This window comes from Urtica dioica, chromosome 5 (assembly GCF_054948205.1).
Source record: "Urtica dioica subsp. dioica isolate 48M chromosome 5, U.dioica_male_clone48M_v1_H2, whole genome shotgun sequence".
In the NCBI taxonomy this organism is placed as follows: Eukaryota; Viridiplantae; Streptophyta; class Magnoliopsida; order Rosales; family Urticaceae; genus Urtica; species Urtica dioica.
In genome coordinates, this window is record NC_142760.1 from 21,806,212 (window position 1) to 21,819,850 (window position 13,639).

Sequence of the window (13,639 nt, forward strand, 5' to 3'; positions counted from 1 at the left end):
GGCCAAATTATCAGTTTGGTTGACTATGAAAATAAACTTGTGAGTAAGAGTGACGTTTTCATTTCCCTAATTTTCATGCCCTTTTTTGAATAAGAGTGACATTTTCCTCATTCTAAAAAATGAAGCTATAAAAATTCTAATATAATACTTATGATCAAATGTAAATACGTGATAATATTACGTTATTTGGTTAAAGTTGAAGGTCATTTTGATAATATATTTAATGTGCGCAAAATAAATATTCATGTATGTAAATGACGGGGATAAAAAAGAGAAATTGCATAATTTGCCACCAATTTTATATCATTTTCCCACTTTTCACAAAAATGCTAATTTTTCCAAAAATGCCATCATCTATGTCAAAATTAGCGTTTTTGTGAAAAATGAGAAAATATTATGAAATTAATGACAAATTAAGCAATCTCAAAAAAAAAAAAAATACAGCGACCACAATTTAACTATCCAATAAGTAGAGGACTACCAATGAAAAAAAGGTGTAAATTTATTATAGACGAAGTTAAGCATGTGAAGTCGCATGTGCGTAGTCAAAGTCTGTTTCTAAGAGTACTCACTACTCTGTTCAGATTTCGGACACCAATACACGACGCAACAATTTTCTCCTCTCTTTCTTATTTATTTTCTTTTCGTTTTCTTTTAAATAAAACTATTTATTAATTTTCCTCAGAATCAAGAAAAATAGACTCAGCTGAGAATCAATCATTATCTCAAGCTTTCACACAACAATAATGGAATAAACCCAAAGATAGAACAAAACGACTCGACTATTTCGAGTAATCCTTGATCATGTGTAGATGCACAAGATTTGATATTCGGTCGAGAAAATCACTGGAGAGAAACCAAAAAAAAAATTGAAAAAAAAATGAGTGTCTCTTTGACCGTTATGACCTTCAATCTTCTGGAAGATCAAGTCCCTGAGAGCCCAAATTCATGGGAAAAGAGAAGGGATTTATGCTTGAGTGTGATCACTAGTTATTGCCCGATTGTTCTCTGTACTCAACAAGGTACGTTATGCTTCTTCTTTTTTTTTTTTATTTTTTTATTTTAATCTGTGTGGGATTCGGAAGGAATTCACTGTTAGGATGTTTGTTCACTGCGATTGGGCTTAATTATTGATCATGATTGCTGAATTGAAATTTGAGTTTAGCCATTGGATTTTAATGTTTATGTTTCTAAGTATCGTATAAAACTGGTTCAGGAGTGAAGTTTCAGTTGGATTATCTTCAACAAGCCTTACCAGGTATGTTATATTCATATGTTCTCTCAGATAGGCTATTGAATCTGCAAGACATCATTGTTTTGACAAAATTTAGGTCTGTGCATTTATAGTTATTTAATGAAAACGTCTCCAATGTCTTTATCAGAATAAATTGCCAAATGATCGAAGGAGGATGAAAATACCATGATTGCTACATTTTACAAATATACTTTTTTTTTTCTTTTTATCTTTTCTTTTCAAGGAATGGTTAATTGGCCCAGATTCTTTTTAAAAGAACAATTACACTCTTACTAAAACATTAATTTCTTATCCACCGTTTTGACTAGGTTATGGCCAATTCGGAACATCAAGGAAAGGACTCGAAGACACTTGTGACGAACATTGCACCATTTTCTACAACAAGGAGAAGGTACCGATCTCAAAGCTGCTTGAAACTCAAGGGACTTGACAGTTTCATTAGGATTCTTGTGTTTATTGTCGTTTTGATATTTTTGCCTTCTATCTGTTTTGCATTTCAATCGGGTCCCGTGATCACGTTAAAACGCATCTAATTACTTGTTTTAGTAATCATTTGGTATTGACTCGCTCGTCGATTGAATCAAGGTGGAGCTTCTAGAAGGCGGAACATTTTGGCTGTCGGAATCACCGTCTGTCCCCGGAAGCATGTCGTGGGGCGCCGTGGCTCCTTGCATCGCCACGTGGGCGATATCCTCGTCCAATCTAATTTATTTAGTTTGTTTATTCATAATAGGATATTTTATATTTTTGTGATTCCTTGACGTTATGTCGTCGGTCCACACATTCCAACTGAGAGGAGTCGAGTTGCCTGGGTTTTCGTTCCAAGTGGTGAACACGAACATGGACGAGTTTAGCCCTCGCGCCCGAAGGCGAAGCGCTCTGCTGACATGGCAGCACATCGCGTCTCTGCCTCCAAACTTGCCCGTCGTTTACTGCGGGGGATTCAACACCCAGAAGGAATCGACCACCGGACGCTTCCTTCTCGGCAGATCCAGGTTTTTTCCTTTTTCTTTATTTTCTTTTTAATCTGTTTAATTTCAATGTGTTGGGGGATGGGTTACAATGCGGGATCTAATCGCTGGATTACGCATGGTGCTTGCAGTTGGATTAGAGGCTAGTACTTCAAGTTGCCAAAACAACAAAAAGTAGATTTGCATAAGGCCTTGTTTGATGAAGTTTATATTTTTTATAAAATGATGATGCTAGACACTATGTAATTGACAATTTTAGGAAGGAAAAAAAATAAAAAATAAAAAAAGAGACAAAAATAGTAGAATGAAAGAGAAATTTGAAATAAAAATAGGACTCATAAGTCATGAAATTGGATTTTTGCTTAAATTGGTCAAAAATTGGAAGAACATAACTCGTTTGACCCAAATACCTGTAATGACTGAGAAAATATAGCGTGCAGCTGGAGCCATGAGCAAAATGATCCATTTTTCTGCGGCTATAATTTCGTAGTTATTAAGGGTATTTTGGTTGAATGAATTGTACTATTTCCATTTTTTACTAGTTTGCGCAAAACCCAAATTCTTGACTTATTTGTCATTTTTTTTCTAATTTCTCATCGAAAAATGTTACTGAACATGTGAATAATTGGTTGACCAACTTAATTATAGCACTAGCTTTAATAGAGTGTTTGATGCGTTGAAACTTCCTTCATAACGAAAAGAAAACTAGACGTTCTTTGGCAGTCGCTGTAATGCACCAATCTAATATTGGCCCAGATAATGCCTTAGAAACCGTTATCATTTGACAAGAAAAATATTGGAATCTTGATCTTTTATCTTTTCTTAGTAAGATTGTGAAGATGTGTCTTATCTCATTTCTTTTTCTTTTCTTGTTTGGTAAATAAAACATTTTTGTGCTCGAACACACCAGAGAGCACGGCGTTGTCGGGGACATGAGAGACGCGTGGCCGAACGCCCGAGTCAGGAAAAACCTCTCATTCATCCGTACTTATCACGGCTTCAAAGGTTGAGAAGGCATTTTTTTAAGACATCTTAGTACACTTTCCCGGACTAATCAACAATATGGCGTTTGTACCGTTGATGGACACTTTATTATTATTAAATACGTTATTATTACGATTCAGGCAACAAGCAAGGCGCTGCTGAGTTCATGAAACTGATGTTCCGAGCGCTGTGTCTGTGTTGGGACCGACAGACTCAGGACCTCCACATCGATTGGATTCTCTTCAGAGGAAGATCTCTCGTCCCAGTCTCCTGCGAAGTGGTCGGAGACAACGTCGATGGCTCTTACCCCTCCTCGCACTATCCGTTGTTTGTCGAGTTTCTGCTTCCCCGCACCGTGAGATTGCTCGAACAGCCCGCTTCGGACCAGAATTAACGGAAAGTCGGGGTTCTTTTTTTTTTATTTTTTTTATTTTTATTATTATTTTCGTTGTTTTTGTGGATTGAGTTTGATCGGGTGATTCAAGAAATGCAGGAACTCACCAGGAAAAAAGAAAAAGGAAAACATTTTGTGGACGTGTTTTATATATTCTTGGGTGGTCGTATTGTATCATTGTTCGTCTCATAATATTGTATGCCCCAATATTGTTTGATATAAAGTTTATATGTTTAATCTGAAGTTTTATGCCCACATTTTATGGTCTTTGCTGAATTATATAAATTCAGTTTTATTCTGGGATTTAATGTTATATTTTCATCCCATTTTTAATTTTCGGCCTCGCTTCTTTTTTCTTGCAACGATATATTTTTTTTTAACATATGGGAGGTTTTTCATTAGAAAAATGGTAGTTCCATACACCAAACTCCTTTAAACAAAAAAAGATAGGCCCTCAAGTTGTACATAATTCAACGATAAGATCAAATAACGGCATTGTACATTTCTAAACGAAGGAGTAATTTCATGGCTCGCTCAAAAAGCCCTCTTTTGAACCCTCAAAAGCTACTGGGTGAAACCAAAATGGGCACCCATCTCGAGAAAAGACGTCCGATGACGCGTCCTTTTATTTTTTGACCTTAAAATGGATTTTTTTTAATCAATGACTCCTTAACAAAATTTAAGTCTATGACCTCATCTTTAAATGAAAGTTATAATATCACACAAATACCCTTTTTCCTTTTCTTTTGTAAAAAGTTAATAATATTTATTTAAAAAAAGCCTGATAAAAAAATGAAAAAAACGCAGCCCTATTCCCCAAGTTCCAACGACGTCGTCGCCGTCGCCATCTCCGGCGACCTTTACCGTCAACTTCTTCAGCAATCTCCATCGTAATCGATTCCGACGACCTCCGCCGCCAACATCTCCGGTAAGAAATTTATGGTAATGTTAAAAAGCTTACGAATACCCGATGCTTACACTACAAAATATTTAAAATAGTAACATTACTCTCTAAATCCATAATCAATAATAAATTAGAAATTATGAAAATTTTCAAGTTTTCATGATTTTCGCGATTCCTAAGTTACGAACACGAACAGTAGTCAACTTGTCCAACTAGGTCCGACTGAAGGTAGTTCAGTTGGGCCAGTCGGACCGGTCGGGCCAGTTGGACCGGTCTGTGAGGCCGTTAACCCATAAAAATTTATCATTTTAAATTTTTTTAGTAACCAATAATTTTATCACAGTTTTTTGATAGGTGAATGTGTCAGTTATCTTATCATGACATAAATCAATTATTTTAGTATTTGAATTTATATTATGAATCTAATGTTATTTTTTTATATGATGCAATTCCTCTTTTATAACTCGTTCCATTTTTATAGGTACGATGATTGAGGTTGTTATTTATTTTTTATACGACGGAGAGTGGAAAAAGAAAGATTAAGGCTCATATGAATGGTTCTCAAAGAATGAAGATATTAAGAGCATATTACTAGATGATGAAAAGTGTGCACACCAAGCTAAATTTACCGACGAGAGTGTGTAGAATGATCCATTTCTTTATTTGAAATATTTTTCGTTGTTATTTTTGTTGTTATTAGACTATTATTTTATTTTGAATTTGATTAACCTGGAACTTGGAAAAAAAATTGGTCAATTTTTTATTGTTATTTTTAACAGGCTCAACTGGTCCAACTGACTATCCAACTCGTCAAATCGATCCTACTGTTGTGTTTTACCATGTCAAACTGGTCCTACTGACTATCCAACTGGTCAGACCGATCCTACTGTTGTGCTTTACCATGTCAAACTGGTCCTACTGATGTGCTTTACCATCTCCAATCGGTCCGACTGGTCATACTAGTCTGACTAGTCCAAATTATGTTATTTGCCATACCCGACTGGTCAGACCGGTCATACTGTTTTGTTTTACCATGTCAAACTGGTCCTACTAATGTGCTTTACCTTGTCCAACCGGTCCGACTGGTCATACTAGTCTGACTAGTCCATGCAAATTATGTTATTTGTCATATCCGACTAGTCAGACCAGTCCTACTGTTGTGCTTTACCATGTCAAATTGGTCCTACTGATGTGCTTTACCATGTCCAACCGGTCCGACTGGTCCAACTAGTCTGACTAGTCCAAATTATGTTATTTGCCATATCTGACTGGTCAAACCCTTACTCGTGAACTTTATCATGTCCAACTGGTTACACTAGTTCGATTTATGTTATCAACTTAATAAAATACTTGATTCATACATTGGATAATTATTTAGAGTTCTTAAAAACATAAAACTTAGCACAATAAAAAAAATGCACTAATAATGCAATTAATAGGAATGACATTCTTCTTAGTCAAATGACAAGATCCACTAACAATAATGATGATAATAATTTGTTAGATCACCCTATACTAATCAAATTTAGGATATACAAAACTTTAGAATATATTTATGCAATATTAATAGTATGTTTATCTTCAATATGTTATTCTCATATGAATATTGAATTTATATAGTATTCAACTATTTCATATAATTTATTAATATGATTGACTAGTCATACTTGTTTAATTTGTAGATATTCAACGAGCCTAAGTCAAATATTTAAACATCCAAATGGTTCTACAAGTATTGTTAACATGTTCGACTCGTCCTACTAAGTAAAATTTGTAAACATCCAAATGGTTCTAAGTCTAATATATCCAACCGGTTCTACTGCTATCGTTAACATGTTCGACTGGTCTAAATGTTTATAATTCTTAAATACCCGACTGGTCCTACTGCTATAGTTAGCAGGTCCAACTGGTCCAACTGTTTATAATTTATAAAATATCAAATCCTCTCAAGTGAGATATAGCATGTCCAACCAGTCCTACTGCTACTTCCAACCGATCCAACTGAATATAATTTATAGATATTCAATGAGCCTAAGTCAAATATGTAAACATCCAAATGGTCCTACAAGTATTGTTAACATGTTCGACTCGTCCAAATGATTATAATTTTTAAATGCCCGACTTGTCTTACTGCTATAGTTAACAGGTCCAACTATTTATAATTTATAAAATATTAAATCCTCTCAAGTGTTATATAACATGTCCAACCAGTCCTACTGCTACTTCACTGATCCAACTGAATATGATTTATAGATTGTTGAGCCTAAGTAAAATATGTAAACATTCAAATGGTCCTACAAGTATTATTAACATGTTCCACTCGTCCTACTAAGTAAAATTGGTAAACATCCAAATGGTTCTAAGTCTAATATATCTAAGTCTAAAATTCAAGCAAGTTAAATTTGAGTACAATTAAAATAATCACATAGCATAATTATGGTAGCCAATCATCGTGATAGATCTCGATTGCCATCTTCTTCCGATAGGTAGCTGTTGTCGCTGTTTTTCGGACAACGATTTAGGAGTCAAAGGCGGTTAGACCCAAGGCCGGACCAAGTGGTCTCATCTTGACTCGAGCGTGTCGGACTAGATATCTCAAGTCGTCCCTTAGCTGTTGGTTATGTCTATCTCGTTCAGGCACCTGAAAAGCAAGCAAAGAGGTGTGAACTACAAAGGGAAAACAGGGGGGTTGCCCCTGTTTACCTCTCCGACACTCAACATTAGTAGGATTGAGGTGGTTTGTAGAGGGTTTAAGTGTTTAGGGGCCGAGACTTGAGAGAAACGAGCGAGGTACGAGTTCGACAGCGCTTCAATACTCAAGAATGGATTACTTGGATTAGGGGAGAGACCCCTGTATTTATAGGAGACCAAGGGGCGTTATGAACAACCCCTTGGCCGAGGGCTGCCTCTGACTCGGCCATGGAGGCCATGGACGGCTCTGACTCGGCCATGGACGGCTCTGACCCGGCCATGGACTCCTCTGACCCGGCCATGGAGACCATGGACGGCTCTGACTCGGCCATGGACGGCTCTGACTCGGCCATGGACGACTCTGACCCGGCCATGGACGCCTCTGACCTGGCCATGGAGGCCATGGACGGCTCTGACTCGGCCTTGGACACCCCTGACCCGGCCATGGAGGCCATGGACGGCTCTGACTCGGCCTTGGACACCTCTGACCCGGCCATGGAGGCCATGTACGGCTCTGACTCGGCCTTGGACGCCTCTGAGGCGGCCACGGCGACGAGGGCCGGCTATGAGGTGGTCGTGCGCCGGGAGAGACTCGGGGAATCCGCTATCGTGGCCGTCGTTGCCTTACCGGGCCGGGACGGACCAGTAACATTAGCCCCCCGAGTTTATTATCGAGTGTAACTCGTGTGATAAACTCGAAGCCTTTACCGTTATCGGCCCATCGGAGTAGCCCGCCGCCAAGAGGTATGTTCTGACGCCTTTTAATATTATTATTTTCTTTTTTTTCGGTCACCCTCATCTTGTTATTCGCGCTCATGGACCCCATTGATCGCCTATCGGGGTGTGGGACCATTGAAGACGACTTGTTTCACATGCTTGGGGATCAACACGTGGATTTGGAAACTTTTTGGACCCAATTCTCATCTCTCCCAAGCGTTCCCAAGCGTTCCTAACGCGCTTCACTCATCGGGCACGAGCAGCATAGTTGCGATGGCCGGGGAAGACCTTGGCTTGGTTGAAGCGTGGTTGACCGGCGAGGGAGAGGGCGCGCGTGCCGGAGACGGCCAGCGCCGGCAAGTGGGGGCCGGAGATAGCGTGTGCGCCGGAGGAGGTGTCCGGGCTCGGGGCGGCACCGGCGGCACTGGAGACGTCGGGGAAGACCCCCCTAGGCCGAGGAATAACGCCTTGGCGCCCACTGGTGGCCCGGGTGGTGCGCGCGTGCCGGAGGCAGTCGCGCCTGGAGCGGCCGACGCTGGAAGAGGCGCGCCGGAGGAGGACGGCTCCGGGGAGGGTGCCTCGTCCCGGGGGGCGCGACCTGGGTTGACCCCGACCCCGAGGAAATCCCCACCCGACCGGGCGAGGTTGACTGGACGCCCACCTGGCGCGTCAGCGGGGAAGACCGCCCGGGCGGAGCGAACGATCCCGGGACGGCCGCGTACGGCGAAACCAGCGCCGAGAGGGGCGCGCCGGCCTGCGTCGGCGTCTCTTGGGTCGGCCCCGACGCGGGGGAGGTCGTCGGGTGGCCTGGAGATTGCGTCCAAGGGGAGAGCCCCTCGGGCCCAGCCGCGCCGGTGAAGACGAGTGCCGCCGGGGAGTCACCGGCGCCGGAGGACGCCACCCATGGAGGGGCCGGCGCTAGGCAGGGGGCGGCCCGGCCCGACGGCGCCGGCCAGGGGGCGGCGGCTTGCCCGACCCCTGGGGAAACCCTAGGCCCGACTGGGCCGGGCCTGTGTGGCGAGAACCCAGCCGGCCAGGAATTGGGCCGGGCTGCTTGGTTAGGCACGCGGGAAGATGGCTCGCCCGGGCAGGGACCGGACTGGGCCGCCGGGCCGGGCGCGCGCGAGGAAAACCCAACCGGCCGGGAGCCAGGCCAGACCGCCAGGCCGGGCGCACACGGGGCGAGCGCTGGAACGCCCGGGCAAAGCCCACGGGCCGAAGGCCTAGCCAGCCAGGAGCCGGGCCGAATGCACGCACCGGATGCATGGGGTCGCTTGTTCCGGGCCCGCGCACGGAGGAGTCGCCCAGCCAGGAGACGGGCTGGGTTCTTGGGCTGCACGCGCACGCTGGAGGGAGCACGGCCGGTCGGGAGCTGAGCCGGCCCGACGGAGGCGGCCCGGCCGGCCGGCAATCGGGCGCGGGCCCGGGCGACCATGCCGAGGTCGAGGGGAACCGGCCAGCTTGCGAGGGCGGCCGTGAGGGGGTCCCGCCCTGCCCAAGCGACGCTCCCGACGACGAGCGCTCGAGCGATTCGCCGAACCGTCATGTCATTCCTGCAGCGACACTCTCCTCAACCGTGTGGGAGGAAACGCGGGCCTCGGCCTTCCCGATCGGAGAGTCGGCCATACGAGGCGAGCTTGACTGCTTGGGCGTCGACGTCCCGAGTTCACTCTCGATTATTAGTTTCATGAGCCTGAGAAAACGTTACAGCATTCCAGAGTCCGTGTCGATCCTGAGACCATTACTCGACGATCTTCCGACTCGCCCGCGAAAGGGGTACGCCGCGGTTCACGAGGCGAGTCTCCGTGGCGGACTAAGACTGCCCTTCTAGCCGGTTATCCAGGAGTTGCTGGTTTGATTAGGGGTACATGCTTCGCAGATGTCCCCATCCTTCTATCGAGTGGTTGCGGCGTGCCACATGATGTTTTATCGAGCGAAGATGAGGGCTGTCACTGCTGACGACATTCAGGACCTTATGATGGTACGAGGGGTGCCCGGGAAGCCGGGCTTCTACCTAGCGTCACATCGAAAGCGCCTCACCATCCTCACCAGGGTGAACTCGAAGCACAGATACCCCTGGGTGTGGGTGTCTGAGTCAGCTTTCGGGGTCGCACCTCTCATCTTCGGCCCTGCGATCGACTTCCAACCCGTGGGCGACATCGAAGGATCCGAGCTCGACGCGGTGATCAGAGCGGTCCCGGAATCGAGGCGGCAGGGAACGCTCTTCGAGTCCCCAGACCTAATGGCAAGGACTGGGTGGTTCGTGCCTAGCGATGACGTTCCTTCATGCCCTGGCCTCGATGCGGGGGCTACGGAGGATCCCGAATCCGAGGCGGGGGGTTCGTCAGCCCCTTCCCCCGACGTGGGGGGTACTGGCCGTGCATATGCTTTCGCGTCATCTCGTTCTCTTTTGTTATATTCATGCTTATCGTTCACGTTCTAACTTATCGTCATTTCTTTCTTGTTTTCATATACCATGACCCGACGTCATCGACCGCGCACGCAAGTGCCGAGGGCGGCACCTACCGTCGAAGTTACGACCGCGGGTCGTCCCCAAGCTGAGGCTCGCCACCGGGAGTCGCCACCGAGATCGGGGAATGAGGTGATCTCTTCTAACAAGCGACCGTCGTCGTCGACTTCCCTCGGACCACCCTCCGGTCATAACCGTGCCCACACGTCGGCGGCGCCAGACTGCATGGACTCGATGCTCCTAGCGGAGGCGGCAGAGCTGCGAGGCCAATGCTCCCAAGGAATTCTTGAGACCCCTTTAGGGGATTTCAAGAGTCTGCTGACATCAAGTGACCTCGACCATTTCCAAAATGGAGTTCGCAACGCCCGAAAGGTATGGCCCGTCCGTTCGATCTATGCATGACCCTCGTACTTGTTATGATAATACGTCCACCATCATCCTTTGCAGATGCTCGCATGTCAAGAACGGAGCGATCGCATCCTCCGGGACTTGCTCCGTAGGATGCAGATCATGAAGAGAGACATGGAGAGCGCAGCGGCCGACCATGCTGCCGCACTAGTGGGGGTTCGAACCGCCCAAGAGTTTCAGGCGCTCGAGGAAGAGTCGAGGCGGACCCGCGAGGAGTTGGCGGCCGAGAGATCACAGCGCATGGAGGCACAGACGTCTCTGGAGAAGGCGGAGCAAGCCGCCGACACTTTCCTGGGGGAGACGAAGAAACTTCAGTCGGCGCTGTCGAGTTGGGATGAGGAGTTGAAGATCATTCACGCTTGACTGTCGGCGAGCGAGATTTCTCGGGTCCAGACTGAGAGGGAGAGGGATTCTTTGCTGGCGGAGGTGCAGACCCTCACTGAGGAGAAAGAAGATGCCGTGCGATCCAAGACAGACCTGGAGGACGACTGGGACTTGGCGCTGGAGGCGGCTCGTTACGAAGCGGCCAGGCGAGTCCGAGACGCGATCGTGAGGGAGAACGCGTCTCGAGGGACAACCTTTTCCTTTTTTAATACCATGTTCCCTCCTTTAGATGACGAACCAGAGGTGAACGACCCGCACCCCCAAGACCTTGCGGAGGCCGCCCAATCGACGAACCGTCCACTCGGCGGAGAGGCTACCGACGGGTCGGGCGCTCCTCGCCCCGAGGATGACGAAGAGCAAATAGACTTCGGCTCAGAATAGTCGAATTTACTTTGGTTTTTTGCGCACCTGTTTAGCGCTTGCTTTACGCTTTCTTTTGGATTTTTGTTATGTTTGACATGTGCCGTACTCTCGTACTTTCCTTGTTGGGTTGTTCGTACAACATTGTTTGCTTTAGTTAAAGCTTTTTCGTTTGTTGCGCGTCGTATTTTCTCGACTTGCCATGCTTAGTGCAATCGATTCGCGCAGTTTGATTAATGCGTGTCTTATGAACTCGGCTTACTATATCTAGCGTAACCGGTTTGCACGGCTTACTGCCACACTTAGCGGCGAAGTTTCCCGTGGACGCTGGCTAGACCAGTTTCGCCCGACGGGTGCGACTCTCGGCCATCCATCCGTGACTCACTGCCTATCGGTGCGTGCGAGCTGGGCGGCCGTCGCGCTCATCTTTTGGCGAGTACGCTACCTATCAGTGTGCGTATTGGGACGAGCTTTTCGTGGACGCAGTTCCCAGTGAGCGTGGTACTTGTCGATACGCGTGTCACGTTTTGGGTTTTGACTGCAGGGATTGACGGTCCGGTGCGCGGACGCGATTCACCGTCGCCCGAGGGTCGGAGGTCCGGTGCGCGGATCCGATTTGTTGGCGTTTTGCTACCTTTCGGCGCGTAAAACGTGTTATTGCACGAGCGTGTCGTGCGAAAAAACGAGTTTGTTATCCTCATCTTATCCCCGTTAGCCCCCCGAGTTTCTTGGGTGCTCGTAGAGGAGACGAGAAATTGTAATACAATAAAGTAAAAGTGTTGAAGCGAAATGTAATTCAATTATAATGTTGAAATAGTTAAAAATTACATTCCCAGGCCGTTGGCCGTACTTGAAATATGAAATTGTCTTTGCAAAAAATAAAAAATTAAATGAAAATAATTGCATGTCGGGGAAGTGGCTCCTCTAATGGTAGTATTGCCGCAGGTTCTCCGCGTTCCACGGGTGTGTGAACACGAGTCCTTCCAGGTTCTCGAGCTCGTACGTGCCATTGTGGGTGGCTCGGCGCACACGGTATGGGCCTTCCCAGGTGGGACCCAGAAGTCCCGCACCTTGCACTTTGGTGTTTTGGAACACCCTTCTAAGGACGAGGCTCCCGTCGGCAAACTTTCACAGCTTGACCTTGGAGTTGTAGTACTTCTCGACCTTCCTCTTTTATGCGGCAAGGTGGGTGAGTGCGTCCGCCCTTTTCTCATCTATGAGGTCTAGCTCGAGCCTGATCGCGTCATCGTTGGCGGCTTCTTCATACTCCTCTATGCGCAGGGTCGGTAGCTTGGTTTCGACAGGTACCACGGCCTCGATGCCGAATGCGAGAGCGAAAGGGGTTTTGCCGGTCGCATTTCGAGCGGTGGTTCGGTACGCCCACAAGACCATGGGAAGCTCGTCGGCCCAAGCCCCTTTCCTTTCTTCCAGCTTCTTCTTCAGGTTCTCTTTGATCGTTTTGTTGAGCGCCTCTACCTGACCGTTGGCTTGAGGATGGCGGGGAGAAGAGAAAGTCTTGCTAATGCCCAACTGTTCGCACATTTCTTGGAGGCGCGCATTGTTGAATTGCTTTCCGTTGTCGGTCACAATTGACGCAGGGATCCCGAAGCGGCAGACAATGTTCTTCCAGATGAAGCTCGTCGTGTTTGCCTCGGTGATCTTCGCCAGTGGTTCGGCCTCTACCCACTTCGTGAAATAGTCGATTGCCACGATCGCATGCTTGTATTGCCTTGGGGCCATGGGTAGCTCGCCAATGAGGTCGATTCCCCATTTCGCGAAGGGTCGTGGTACGATGATCGGACATAGCGGGGCAGGCGCTTGGCGCGGGATGTGAGCGAACCTTTGGCATTTGTCGCATTTTTTGGCCCACTCGTGGGAGTCCTTTTTCAAGGTTGGCCAAAAATATCCGAGTCTCAGTAGCTTTAATGCCAAAGATTGCCCAGCGGCGTGGTTTCCGCGCACCCCTTCGTGCACCTCGCGGAGCACTTTCTTCGCCTCGACTTTGGTCAGGAAGCGGAGGAGGGGCATAGAGTAGCCTCTCTTGAACAAGTTGTCCTCCCTCATCGTGTACTTCGGCGCCAAGCTTCTCAGCTTTTTGGCC

General features: G+C 46.7%; 1 protein-coding gene across 1 annotated transcript; it reads left to right on the plus strand.

Annotated features, from left to right (window-relative positions):
* The first annotated feature begins 574 nt into the window (after positions 1 to 574).
* LOC149397612 (DNAse I-like superfamily protein) lies at positions 575 to 3,847 on the plus strand. The gene is made up of 7 exons (XM_089615789.1): positions 575 to 1,022; positions 1,217 to 1,258; positions 1,564 to 1,646; positions 1,841 to 1,942; positions 2,036 to 2,250; positions 3,137 to 3,231; positions 3,351 to 3,847. Exons 1-7 carry the CDS (start codon positions 881 to 883, stop codon positions 3,602 to 3,604), a joined length of 933 nt encoding a protein of 310 aa, XP_089471915.1. The 5' UTR covers positions 575 to 880; the 3' UTR covers positions 3,605 to 3,847.
* Positions 3,848 to 13,639: the final 9,792 nt, after the last annotated feature.

Bases quoted from the DNA above. Each gene is read 5' to 3' on its own strand.
- LOC149397612 (XM_089615789.1), top strand. From the start codon at position 881: ATGAGTGTCTCTTTGACCGTTATGACCTTCAATCTTCTGGAAGATCAA. The intron at 1,259-1,563 runs GTATGTTATATT...CGTTTTGACTAG, and splicing joins TCTTCAACAAGCCTTACCAG to GTTATGGCCAATTCGGAACA. The intron at 3,232-3,350 runs GTTGAGAAGGCA...ATTACGATTCAG, and splicing joins TACTTATCACGGCTTCAAAG to GCAACAAGCAAGGCGCTGCT.